At 35.9% G+C, this 12896-nt stretch overlaps 1 protein-coding gene across 3 annotated transcripts in view; it reads right to left on the reverse strand.

Annotated features, from left to right (window-relative positions):
* PHF14 (PHD finger protein 14) overlaps positions 1 to 12896 on the reverse strand; it is a 164097-nt gene that overhangs the window by 23490 nt on the left and 127711 nt on the right. The window contains exons 18-19 of one of the 3 annotated variants that reach the window (XM_048304696.1): positions 9637 to 9750; positions 7925 to 8007 (exon numbers count right to left, since the gene is read on the reverse strand). The exons of 1 other annotated variant lie outside the window; for it this stretch is intronic. In XM_048304696.1, coding sequence (XP_048160653.1) covers positions 7936 to 8007; positions 9637 to 9750 — 186 coding nt within the window. In that variant the 3' untranslated portion in view covers positions 7925 to 7935. The remainder of the gene's footprint in view (positions 1 to 7924; positions 8008 to 9636; positions 9751 to 12896) is intronic. One more of the 3 variants, XM_048304686.1, reaches the window with a different exon arrangement.

Genomic DNA, 12896 nt, shown 5'->3' on the forward strand with positions numbered 1-12896 from the left:
TGACACTGAAGAGGGAAGTCAAGGTCCACAGCTATGCATGTCCTTCACCCCCATGGATCTCACTCCATGGTCTGCCAGAGTAGCCCACTGACCCAGCTCAGTTTTCTGCTAGTCCAACACAGACTGCCCTTTCAGCAGCAGTGTGGGCTTGGTCTGGCAGCCAATGAATTGCAGAGCATCTCCAGAGCCCATCTCAGCCATCCTCCTAGGTTAAAGCCTCCTCCAGGTGCCCTGGGAAGTCCTCTGCAAGTATCTTCCTTGGTAAACACTGGCAGAATCTGTGGAGTTTTAGGCCAATAGTTTTAGCCAGCTAAGTCATGCAGTAGGCATATCTCCACCTCTACTGTGCATATGCAGAACTACAGAATAATACAAAGTAGTCATTATGAGAGGACACAGAAGTATCTTAATTGATAGGAGGTGCATGCTAATTCCCTGTGATGATTCCAACCAATTTAAACAAGAATCTTACCAGAGCAGATTCACCTACACCCTAGGACTGGATAATGGAAAACCAGCCTTCCACAGACACCGCTGCTCATTGCAGCCTAAGTCTCTCTGAATGTAACTATATTTTCAGGAACACTCCCTGTTTCTAAATAAAACAAAGACCATAGCTACAGCACAGAATATGTCGTTCTGGGTATTCCAGGTCATCTAGAGATTTTGAGAGACTAGGATAGCTACATAGCCACACTTAAAAATTAATTATAGGAAAACTGTTCACTTAAGAAGGATTTAGCAGGTCAATGAGGGCTATTAAAGATAATAGTGTGTGTTAACCTACTTGATAGTCTTTAGAAAATACATGCTTGAAGTTAATATAAATTTAGTTTTAAAATACTGTTAATTCAGGTAGATTAATGTATATATGACTATCATAAAAATACACACTAATAGTAAAAAGAGCTATTCTAACAAATAACAAATCACTTATCCTACTGCACTGAAATATTTAGGCAATATGAACTCTTCTAAATATGTCTAAATATTCTGTTTAACAGAATTACAGAGAAATGTAAAGTAACAATGCTTTGGCAAAGCAGCATTGGGACACTATTGGGATTGCACTGCAGTTTAGAGATAACCCTGAAGCAACTGGGTAGGGGAAATCTGTATAACCTATGTTATTAATGACTACTGACTGACCTCTGCTTATCTTCACTACCTTAAGGATGACATTGGAATCTTTAACTCTGTTCGAGCCTCATTACCTCAAATCTAGCCTGTAATAACTTAAAAGGGTTCTGACGATATTTTCAACATGTCATATTAAAATAGGAAATTTCTGATACTATGTATCATCTACAAAAAGGATCATTGCTTTGTTCATGTAGTGCAGTGTGAGCCCTAATATTTACACTGCATGCAATGACCAGAGAATGTATTAGCTTAATTTTTCACTTAAATATTACAGGTAAGAGAGAAGACAACAAATCCCTCAGGAAAGAAACAAAAAATAGAACATTAAGAGTGTGCACATAATATATTGAAGAAAGACGCTCCATTTCCTCCAGGAAAGAACTTCCATTGTGTACCACACGTGCCACACATATATACAGGAAATGACAATAGCAGCTTATATGGCATTGCACCATGCCACATCATGGATATCTCCAAGGAACACAGTCAAAGCTGACCACATAGTGCACTGAAGTGTACTTCAGGTACACTGAAGCTCACTGACACCAGTACAACCATCAAAATCCTCAGCAGGTGGAAACATCTCTAAACTTGAGCTCCTTGCTATTTTCCAGCCTAAAGCTTGCTTAATTCTAATTTTCTGATCAAATTTCCACTCTCTTCCTCTATCAAAAAAAAAAAAAAAAAATTATGATTTAAAGCATGTCATTGAAGCTGAAAACAAAGATGTTCCTTCCTCTTAGAATATAACAAGCTGTTTAATGCTCCATAACATTTTAAAGGGGGACAAATATAACAACATGCTCATTTCAAATTGAATTTACAAAAATTAATTTTTTTTTGTAGGCAAGGTGTTAAAGAAAAACAACATGTCTTATAAAATATACAGTAGCTGTAATTTAACTGCTTCTTCCTATCCTATCCATTTTAAAAATTGTTTCAGTTTTTTTTCTAAATAAAAAAGTATCAAGTATCATTTAAGGAAAGACTTTTTTCTCTTTGGAGGAACACAATTCCAACTTATCTGTCTTCAGAATATGAATACCAATTTGTACACAAGTCATCCTAAATGCCACTGCCTTCCTGCTTTCAATGCTGCTATTTTTCCAGAGAATATATCCACAGATCAATGACCCTTTCATGTGATCTGGAAATGCCAAAGAATAATACCTCAGGGAAAATACTGTTTTCACTTGAGTTAAAATATTAATTTTTACAACAGAAAGCAAGCAGAAATCCTAAAATCTTCGAGAATGCCATCCAGAAAATGTATAGACCTGGCAAATAATAAAAAAAGAAGTAATAGAGAACTAATAATTGTTCACAGGAAATAATTCTGAACTAAAGCCATAGTAATATTAATGAATCTCACAGATTAATAAACTGCTCATTTGGCAGCATTCACTGTAGCACATTTTTGCATGTTTGGCCATTTTTTTCTTACTGTTTATTAATTGCAGCTATTTGGATTTGATGATCTCCAGGGTACTTATCACTGCTTATCAAGACTGATGAATGCATCCCAGATGTTGGAGTCATGTGGAGGGTCTATCCATGCACAGGATCTGTGCTGAAATCCTGAATGTTTTCCTGCAGTGAACTTGCAGGCTCTCCTGACAACGGAAATGCAGCTGACAGAGTAAATTCCAGGAGTGCCTCTCCTTTCCCCTCTATCGCTGCATGAGAAAGATTCTTATGCTGATGTGTGAGTATGCACACATGATGGGATAGTGCTTGCTGCCCTGTGGGGTCTTCCAATCTTTTCCTCTACCCAAAAGGAGAGTGTGATAACAGATTATAACACTTAATGAACTTTGATGGTGTGCTTTTCTGTGTAGTCCATGTGTAGACAGGATTTCTGAATTCAATCATTTGGGTACTGGGGGAAAAAACAACAGTTATTTTCTCAATTTTTAGCATGCTTTTAAAATTTCTTTTAGAAATATGGATGAATGTCAGGCAATAAAGGAGAAAACTGCAGAGATTTTAATTGTCTCTGCTTTGGCTATTACACAATAGATATTTTCGTCATCTATATATAAAGTATCTTTGTGAAATCCTTTAAAATATGATTTCAAACCAATGAATGCCACTTTCTATTTGCCTTTAATTTCCTCTCAATAGTAAGTTCATCAGAGTGTAACAATTAACTAACTTAATTAAGCTAACTTAATTATGTTCTTTCATAGGTCAATATGTAGAGCTACTCAGATTAATAGCAGAGCTTGTAAAGTTAATCTTCTTGTATAATGCAAATGATGCCCAGTCATGTATTAAATACCTTCCTGAATAACAGATGATATAGGACTAAATGTACTTTAAAGAAGGGCAGAGACTGTGAAAAGGTTAAATAAAGAAAAATGTCTTGGATTTGTGGAAATTTTGAACAGATCTAATTCATTTTTTAAATTAATAATGTTCTTCTAAGAGGGACCCTCATTTCATAAGGCCATTTACAGCTTAAATATACATAAATAAATTTTGACTTCAAAAGCAGAACTGCATGACAGCATTTTCCAGCCATCTTGCACCCTTTTTATTTAGTTATTAAGAAGATTACATAAAACAGTCATGTGAAGAGATTAGAGGGAAAATATGAATTTCTAACTCCAGACCATTTACATGCTTAACTGTATTTCCCAGTTTATTTTACAGAGGAACCACTTCAGTAGTCAAAGGTATTATGTTCCTTTTCTCAGTTCATTATAAATTCACTTTTAACACAGTTAGAGTCTAAGGATCTTTAGGCATGTGGCTTACCACTTCTGTTCTGGAATATTAATGGGAACTGCAGTAATAATAATAATAATTACTTGTAGAAGCATGAAAAGTAAAATCAGACAAATCTCTTGTGTGCCAAATAATCTGAATAGGTGACCCAACTCCGTTATTTAGATAAATGAGTCTGATGGCTGGAAGACACACTCTGACAAGAAGAGTTGGATTATGGGCCAAATCACCCATAAGTAATTCTGAAAGGAACCAAATATCAGTCTTTTCTACATCGAATCTGACTTAGGTCCAGAAAATACTCGAAATGCATTCCAATTCCAGATCTGTAACATGCTGCAACTCTTCCACTGTCACTGAGAGAAAACAAAGTGGAGGAGTGCAACAAACACTATGCAATAAACACCTTAGAGAATTTTTATTGTAAAGGAGTGTGAAGGAAAAGACCCCGGAAGTATGAAAACCACCACTGCTCAGAAGTTTTAAAACCAGAAAAAAGTACTAACAAATGCACTAGGGAGATCCAGCCTATGTCTTCCAGGATATGGATGACACAGATGATTCTATATGTTTTCTTCTCTTTGTTAAAGTATGTAATTTAGTGTTTGTGGTGGTTTTTTGTGGTGTTTTGTCTGTTTGCAGATCTCAGTATAGCAGCAGGTTCAGAGTACAAATCAACCTGTGTTCCAAAATCACAATCCAGTATCACTACTGGAAATACTACTGGAAATGAAGGGGAATTATTTACCTACGATAAAAAATAACCAGTAAGTTACCACTTATGATTTTTCATCAGAAAACAGACTTCTAGGTCCATACAGCATGAACATTTACAGTTACTTTTCTGAGTGGGAAAGTTCCTCAGAAATTAAACAAAAAAAATTAGTGTTCAAGACTAAATATGAGTCCAACTCACCCTATGTCAGTAACTGTATATTTTTTTAATTAGCAATGGGTCAGAAAGAATGCATTTATAGTAGCAACTGTCTGACACAAATATTCCATTAAAGGCATTCAAGCCAGCAGCTACACAGAATAGAAGGAATATATTGTTATGCCTATGAAGTTTAGAAAAGAATGCACAGGCTTTTCACAAGTGCAAGCATAAAAGCTGTGCATTTATACATACAGATAGATACACAAATATATATTTTATCTAATATATTCTTGTGTTCTCTAAGAGTGAGAATCATCTGTCAACTTCTTAATGGTGTTTATTCTTCACGATGATTATTCTCTGAAATGAATTATGTCAGTGATGGAAATTCACTTATTTCATAGCCTAATAATAGCAGATGGAAAAAAATATCACATGAACATTATTACAAACTTTCCTATGAAATTACTTTCAATTCAATCATTTCAGAACATGCTACATCATACATTGTTTAAAAAGCAAAAACCTCAGTGTAATAAAATAGCATAAGAATGGATTGGATTCACTGCTGATGAAGTTTATAGCTTTGGGTTTTAAAAAAAAGAACTCCTTTTGTACTAACTTGAAATGCTAAAGGGACTTGTTGGGAGATCAAGGAAGGAGGATAAATCAATAAACAAAAGACAATATAAGCTGCCAATCATATTAATAGAAATTAAGCAACATTTCCTTCACTTGTATAGGAAATAATGCAGTTAAAACTGAATTCTATAATCTTTTTACGATGCTTGTACCATACTTACAACTAATGGCAGATGACTGAAGTGTGGGACACATCTTTTTCTATCAAACAAATCACTATCCCTTAGCTGCACGTTACTTATGGAAAAACATCTGTGCTCTATCCAGATAAACTGCAAGCTGCAACTGGATGTCTTATAGTTCAGAAACAGGTTAGGGGGTATCTATCTTAATCCTTCTTTAGATGAGAAACACAACGCTTTGCACAGCTTTTATAGTTTAAATACAGCACCCAAAAAGCACCACAGACACATGCTATTCAGGTTCATATGCTACCAACACATCACTCACATTTTACCCTGAAGTACTTTCTTTTGTAGGGAAAAGTAAGGGTTTGCTGGTTGTTGAATTCATTTTTCTATTTAAGAGAAAGGATAGCACAGCTTTTCCTCTGTGTCTGTACTGTTCTGGCAATGCAGACACTAAGAAAGAACAGCTCTGTTAGCCTCTAGGCTTACACTATTAAAACATGATTAATTAATATGCCACAGGATTGGCAAAGGAAATTAATACACATAACTCATGTACTTCTGTTTTACTTCTAATTAAGCAAGAGAATATGCCTCTTATGAGACTCCCATTTAAGGGAGCTGTCAGAACCAGTATTTTCTTAGACAACAAACGACTGACATCATCCTTCCCCATGGATTAAAGTGCTGCATATGAGAAATGGTATCAAGATAAATCCCACCCACGTTGCTCTTTAGAAACATGAAAAAGGGAAAGTAAAACTACTTTAACAACAAATCTTCACTTTCTTCAGCATCTCTGTATATCCCTCAAAAACCTACTTAAACATATGTACCAAATAGGCTGCAACTGCCAGATGCACAGTGAAGCTGACCAGAGAAAACAGAAGTAAGGGTCATAAAAGCAGATTCACCAGCCTTTCAACTTTATTGAACAACTGCAGTGTTATTCAAGCAAGTGTATCTGTACATTTAAAACATTTTGGAAGCTCTGCATCTTAAATAATCATGACATCCAGAGACTTTCCTTTCATCCATTCATGGTAAAGAGTGTGTAGTATCAGAGAAAAAAGGGCATACTAATAGTGATGTAGTTCTGAATTTTGAAAGGCTTGTGGGAACAAAAATCCTATCTCAAGCATTATTATGGGAGAAAAACTGCCAAAACGATATAAACTTGGAAGGTCTAACGAAATTACACTGAATTTAGGATGACACACATCTATCCCCTTCCAAATGCATGAATTCTGCTCTCAATGCCACTTTTCAATTCCAATTCTTAAAAAAACCCATGAAATATATACAACATTAACTTATCAATCACAGAGAAAACATCCTTATTTTAGGATGGACACAAATTAGAATTATTCAAGCATTCAAATCTATACAACTTAAATTTTATGAAGGCTTGCACAGCTTTTGGAAACTGACAATAAAGTATCTTTCTAACTCTAAAGTTAGTTCAGTTACTTTATAACCCAAAATGTTTCTGCATCTGAAATACACCGATGAATACATATACTTTCCTGAACCACTAACAGGTGATTCAGGACACCAGTGAAATTCACAAAAAGTTCACAGTTGTGATCTAAACAATCAATATGCTAATTATTTCTGCAGTGGCTTTTGTCCTATGCCCAATAGCTGGACGCTGTCCTGATGCTACACAGAGTTAAATCTAATTTTAGAGCATCAAAAGAGACTGGGAACAAGGGCAGCAGTAAGAGGAGTGGATACCATCCTGCCCTCCTGTTGAGTAGAACTCAACATTCGACCATCATTTCTATTAGGAGGAATGACTAGACAAGCAAAACAAAGCCTCATTTGGGTGATCAAATTACATCCCACAAATATCATCCTACTGATGACATGAGTAACGGAATGTTAGATTCAGACTGTCCTACCTAAGAGGAACACAAATTGTAAGCAGGAAAACATGTGCTTTATTAAAATTAATGTGGCAGCTTGTGGGATTTTCCACACTTTCTTCCACTAGAAGCTGTGTGTCCTCACATTTGCAAGCCCAAGACTCTTTTTGAGCACCACTTTCCACAACCTTCTCAATTTTTCTCCACCTTCCTGAAACCCTTTGCTGTTAGCCACCTCGCCTTCTTTAATCTTTCCTCATATTCTCTTTTCCATGGCTGTATTTGAGCTTTTCTTTAACAACTCTCACCAATACTGATGGTTTGAATTCAGATGAGACATAAATTACACAAATAATGCACCAGTCAGTAGTCAATTCCAAATATTAACTCATTAAGCAGATACTGAAAGATGTAAGAGAAGACTTCAAACAAAATTAAAAAAAAAAAAAAGGCATTAGTTGAAGTCAAGCTCTGCAAACACTTCTTGGACCTGTTTTTTAGGGTGTAATTCACAAATGTTTATCATGCTGACTTACCCATGAGTAACTTAGATGGGTTGTTTCGTAGTGGGTTCTGAATTTGGAAATTCAGCATACTGGTGCTCTCCTCTCAAGGTTCCCTGCAAATCCAACCACAAAACTCTTTCTGACTCACCTCTCTCTCTTGTACAAACTGCAGTAAATATGATTGGAGAAAGTCTCATTCCCTTATATAACGCATGACCCCACATACAGTAAAACAGCCTCAACATAAACTACTACTGAACTATTTAATAAAATTTGAAAGGTGTATTTCCATCTTTTGATTCTCTGCAGTTTCCTCTCCCCCACAGCTGAGCAGCTTTTAAAAAGCAAAAACTGTATACCCATCCTCCTCTTAATCACCTTTTACTAACTAACCATGTTTCATTCCTCTTTCTGCAGCACTTTTCTTCTCTTTTTATTTTTAAACATTATCTGTGCTCTCAATTTTCATTTCTCCGGTGGAGTGAGGTAAATTGACAAATTGATAATTGAGAATTAAGAGGCAGATCCTATGTCTCTCCACAGACTAGAGGTCCCTTTGCTACTCAAGAATACATAAAAAAGCATTACTAAAAGCTCGTATTACTCCATCCTCAAGACTGCTTAGATGTGATAACCTGACTTTCTATCTTGGAATATGTAGTTGATAGCCCAAAATAAGTCAATCTACTTGGTCTTAATACAGGAGACACTCTTCAGAATTCTCCTGGCCTTGTACTCTGGACCTTCCCTCTTCAGACAAAGTGACAAGACTATCAGAGAAATGAAGATGTTTATCTAAAGGCTGCACTAAACTAATAAATGACATTATATCTCCTATGACTAGCATTTCATGCTGTCCTTTGGTGTGAAGATTACAGTCAAAAGAAATTTCAGGAAAAAAGCAGGAAAGACTAGTCTTTATATTACCTGGTACTTGACATATTTTTAATAGTAATAATATCAACTAAACTGTTTGAATAGGCCAAAATTAAGTGTTAAGGCTACTATAAAGGAAAGACTTACTTCTCACAGGAAGGGTTAATTTAAGGATAATAATGGTTCTATGGAAAGATAATTGCTACCATGAAATGAATTTATGATCCTGAATTCTACAACCTCTCCTCCAGCTATAGTGTACTGTGACAAGGATGCATAGCAGGGACAGAAAACACCTTAATTCATTGGCTATCCTATGGAACTACCTTACAAGCACCTTTGATTAACACAACAGGAAGTATGAACTTATGATCACTTTTTCGAAACCAAGAGAACAAAGAAAGGCCCAGTATCAGGGAGAGTCTTTCCCTTGCACAAGCCAGAAGTTAGACATATTTAAATTTTGTGAAGGATGATAAAAGGTTTATATCTACATATATACCTATGTACAGATTCTCTTTCAGACTCTTCAGTGTAATAACGTTTATTTAGCCAGAATCTAAAAGGGCTCCTGTTACTGTCACGGTGTAAAAGACAGGAATGAGAAAAAAAAAATCCTAATTACTGACAGTACGAAACAGCATTTAAAAAGTAGTGTATGTTATGGAATATACTTGTAGGTACCATTAATAATAGTCCTGAGTTTTACCTTGGTCTTGCGTGCTGTTTATATGGGAGGATAAGATTGAGCTCTAGCTTTAAAAAGTCTCTGTTACTAGTAGTACAACACTAGGCATGAAAAACAGAGCCAAATGTGTATTCCCCAACAGTTAATCTTGGAAAAGAATAGACACAGAATGTCCTACCTCTTCTGGACGTTTCTGTGCCACCGATATCAGCTCTTCAGAGCTACTTCTTGAGGTAGAGGGTACCACGTTACCTGGGGCCTCTGAGACCACCTCATTTGACGGCTCGGAGTCCTGAGGGCAAGACACAAACAGACCCCTCAGCAGCATGTTGATGTGGCACGCCAAGAAAATGAGACTTTTCAGAGGTACTGTGCTTTAAGCACAGAGAGAGAAATAAAAAATACTCGAGGTCTGACACTACACTCTTTTTACCCTGGGCAACTTCTTCTGCCCGAGTCAAAAATATCTGTCACATATTTTCTCTTAAAATAAGATTTTCTTCAAGAGAGCATTTTAAGACTTTTTAAATAGCTATGGCATTTCAGAATTGCGAAGTTCTGAATAAGCATGGTTTTTTGCCCATACCTACCCCTGCCCCTGAAGGAAGGGAATATTACATTTCATCTACTTATGGCAGATGGATGTTTCTGCAAAACAGCTGGAGCCATGCTAGAACAATCCCCAACAACTATATTTTACCAATCACTGCAAACCAATATAGCACACAACCTGGTAAAGTTAAAGAAGTTAGCAGAGTTTGCTATCTTTTAGTAAATTTAACATTACAGTAAAATATATAAAAATTCTTAAGTAATTTACATTCTATTTTCCGGATTGCCTTGATTTTGCCATGCAGCATGACTACATCATTCAGAATAAAACCCACTTTAATACCTTCACTGCTTCACATGGAGGTTTTGATAACTGCATAGATTGAGACATTTTAATGCAGAGAAAAAAATCCATTAGTTGGTACAATCTCTACTGTGCTTGTCATAATGCTCATTACAGAAGATATGTTAGATGTCCTTGCTTAGCACGCAGAATATGTGCTTTTGATATATCACTTTCTTTCTACATTCATTAATTGCAAGGAAATCAAGATTATACTCTCTGAAACTGCAAGCTGCAAAGCTCATTATTAAGTTTTCAAACATAACAACCTCTAAAAAGTAAATTAAAATTTTGTAATGATAATATTCAGCAATTGCAGTTTAGCCCAATGTATGGAAAGGGAAGGTGATCCCTGGTCCAACAACCATTACTGAATCACACAGAGAATCACAGGTATGACCAGATACTGTAAAAGAATTAACACATGGAGGCAGTTCCCAGAGACTGTAAAGGGGAAAAAATACCTTCTGAGCTTAAATATGTCTAATAAAACTTTTTTACACCTTTCTTGTTGCATCACCTCTCTGTGACTTAGAAAAAGGATATTCTGGCCCATTCTGTGGCTTGCCACCTTAAATTTAAGGTGTGGTATGAGGAAGACATTTTAGGGAAAAAAAACAGCTTTCAGTAAAAAAATAGCTTTTATTGAAGACTAAAGAATACCATCAATTAAAATGTTAACAGTGAAGTCCAACTGCCATTGCACTGAACTGTTTTATGGGCATATGCCCATGCTGGATCTATAGAACAAGAGGAAAAATGAGATATCTTGGAAGAATACCAGCCAAACACAGTGAGCTGCAAGGAGAAACATCCCTAGCATTCTGATAATAAAAGTCTGATTTTCCCCATGCTGTATATGCCATGAAAAGGAACTCTGAACCATGTTCATCCTGACAGCTCACTAGTTTCCCTGGACTTGTACAAGCAAACATCTTCTCTCTCAAAGGCCACTTTTGTTTGGTCCTAGTGAACTGTGATGATAAGAATCTTTCTTCTTGTTGAGCCAATTAGCCATGAGCTAACTCTTGAGTATAGAACAGTACTGTTTTTTCCTTGAGAAAGTTAAATCAATGCCATGCAATTTATCAGCTCAGTATGTTTCCAGAAGCTCTTCTGTGCTACTTACAAAAACAAAAGTAACAAACACATCTGCTGGAAGAAAATTATATACTTGTCTGAATCTGTTGGTTCAGTGATTTCTCTCTTTGAATTCTGCTTGTATTTTGTGCCTCAACAAGTTTTTGTTATGCTGTTATTACCTGTGGCCAGATAATACTGGTAACACTTTTCTGTTACTTGCTTTTTTAAAGTAATAGAAAGTATTTTCCAAAAATTATCTGAGCAACTACAATCTGGTAAGTTTACATTCCTGTTACATTCCTTTGTGTCAACAGGTCCATGGATTCTTTTTCACATCAAATCTTAAACATCATCTTCGCCAGCAGCTTGGCCGTGCTTCTCAATAGTTCTCTTAAGAACCAGCTGGCTAATTTAACACTTCCATTTTTAGGGAGATGGATGGAAACCAAATTTACTTTATTATTCAGAAACCAATCCAAGAAAATATGCTTCCCTTTCCAATTGCACTGATTTTATTATCTCTTTTCACATTGTTCAGTTGGTCAAAGCACAGAGCTAATAACACCAAGGTCATGGGTTCGATCCCAGTATGGGACATGCACTTAAAGAGTAGGACTTGATGATCCTTGTGGGTCCCTTCCAATCCAGACTGTTCTCTGATCTAAATAAGTAACACAGGCAATCTTTGTTGTTCTGAACTAGTTTGGCAACATGTGAAATAACGCTTTCAGAAACAGACATATTCAGTAAGTGGAATAAGATCCTTTCATGGAAGGTACCACAATAAAAATGCTGCAAGGTGCAAATGAGAACTTTTACAGAGCTGCTTCTAGGTGTGTTATGAGTATGTGGCCAAGTCAGCAACAGTTCTGGTTAGAAATCCTGGTAGTTTTAGTTGTAGTCTGGCAAGTAAAACAACCTGAAAAAGTATGAGCATAATTTACACTTGTAAAGGAAAGGCAAAAAATCTGTACCACTGACCTAAATCAGTATTTTTACCAAAGAGGTGTTAAAAGGAAAAATGTACTTTAAAAAAAATTAAAATTTATTGTCCTAAAGTCACTTTATTATTTTTTCAAGGTCCTGCATAATGAAAACAATGGCAATGGCATTATCATGGATCTGTAAGCCTCAGCTGTAGAAGAGATGGAAGTGGTGGTTTACGGACATATAATTTACACAGTAAGTGTTTTGGTACACGTCTTTTCTGGTGCTTAAGCCCTTCCCATTTCATTAAATTATTATTAAATTTTCTAAAATACCCAGGAAAAATCACAAATCTGCATTTTCAAGTCAGACAAATCAACACATAGCTTTATAATGGATCACAGTATTTAGTTATATTAATTATTAAATTATGGGGGAAGGTCACTAAATGGTACTTCCAGCTTCCTTAAAATGTAGAAATACGTTGTGAAAATATAAGTGCCCTTTAAACAAATAAATTCCAAATGCTCAGT

The sequence above is a fragment of the Corvus hawaiiensis genome, chromosome 1 (genome assembly GCF_020740725.1).
Source record: "Corvus hawaiiensis isolate bCorHaw1 chromosome 1, bCorHaw1.pri.cur, whole genome shotgun sequence".
In the NCBI taxonomy this organism is placed as follows: domain Eukaryota; kingdom Metazoa; phylum Chordata; class Aves; order Passeriformes; family Corvidae; genus Corvus; species Corvus hawaiiensis.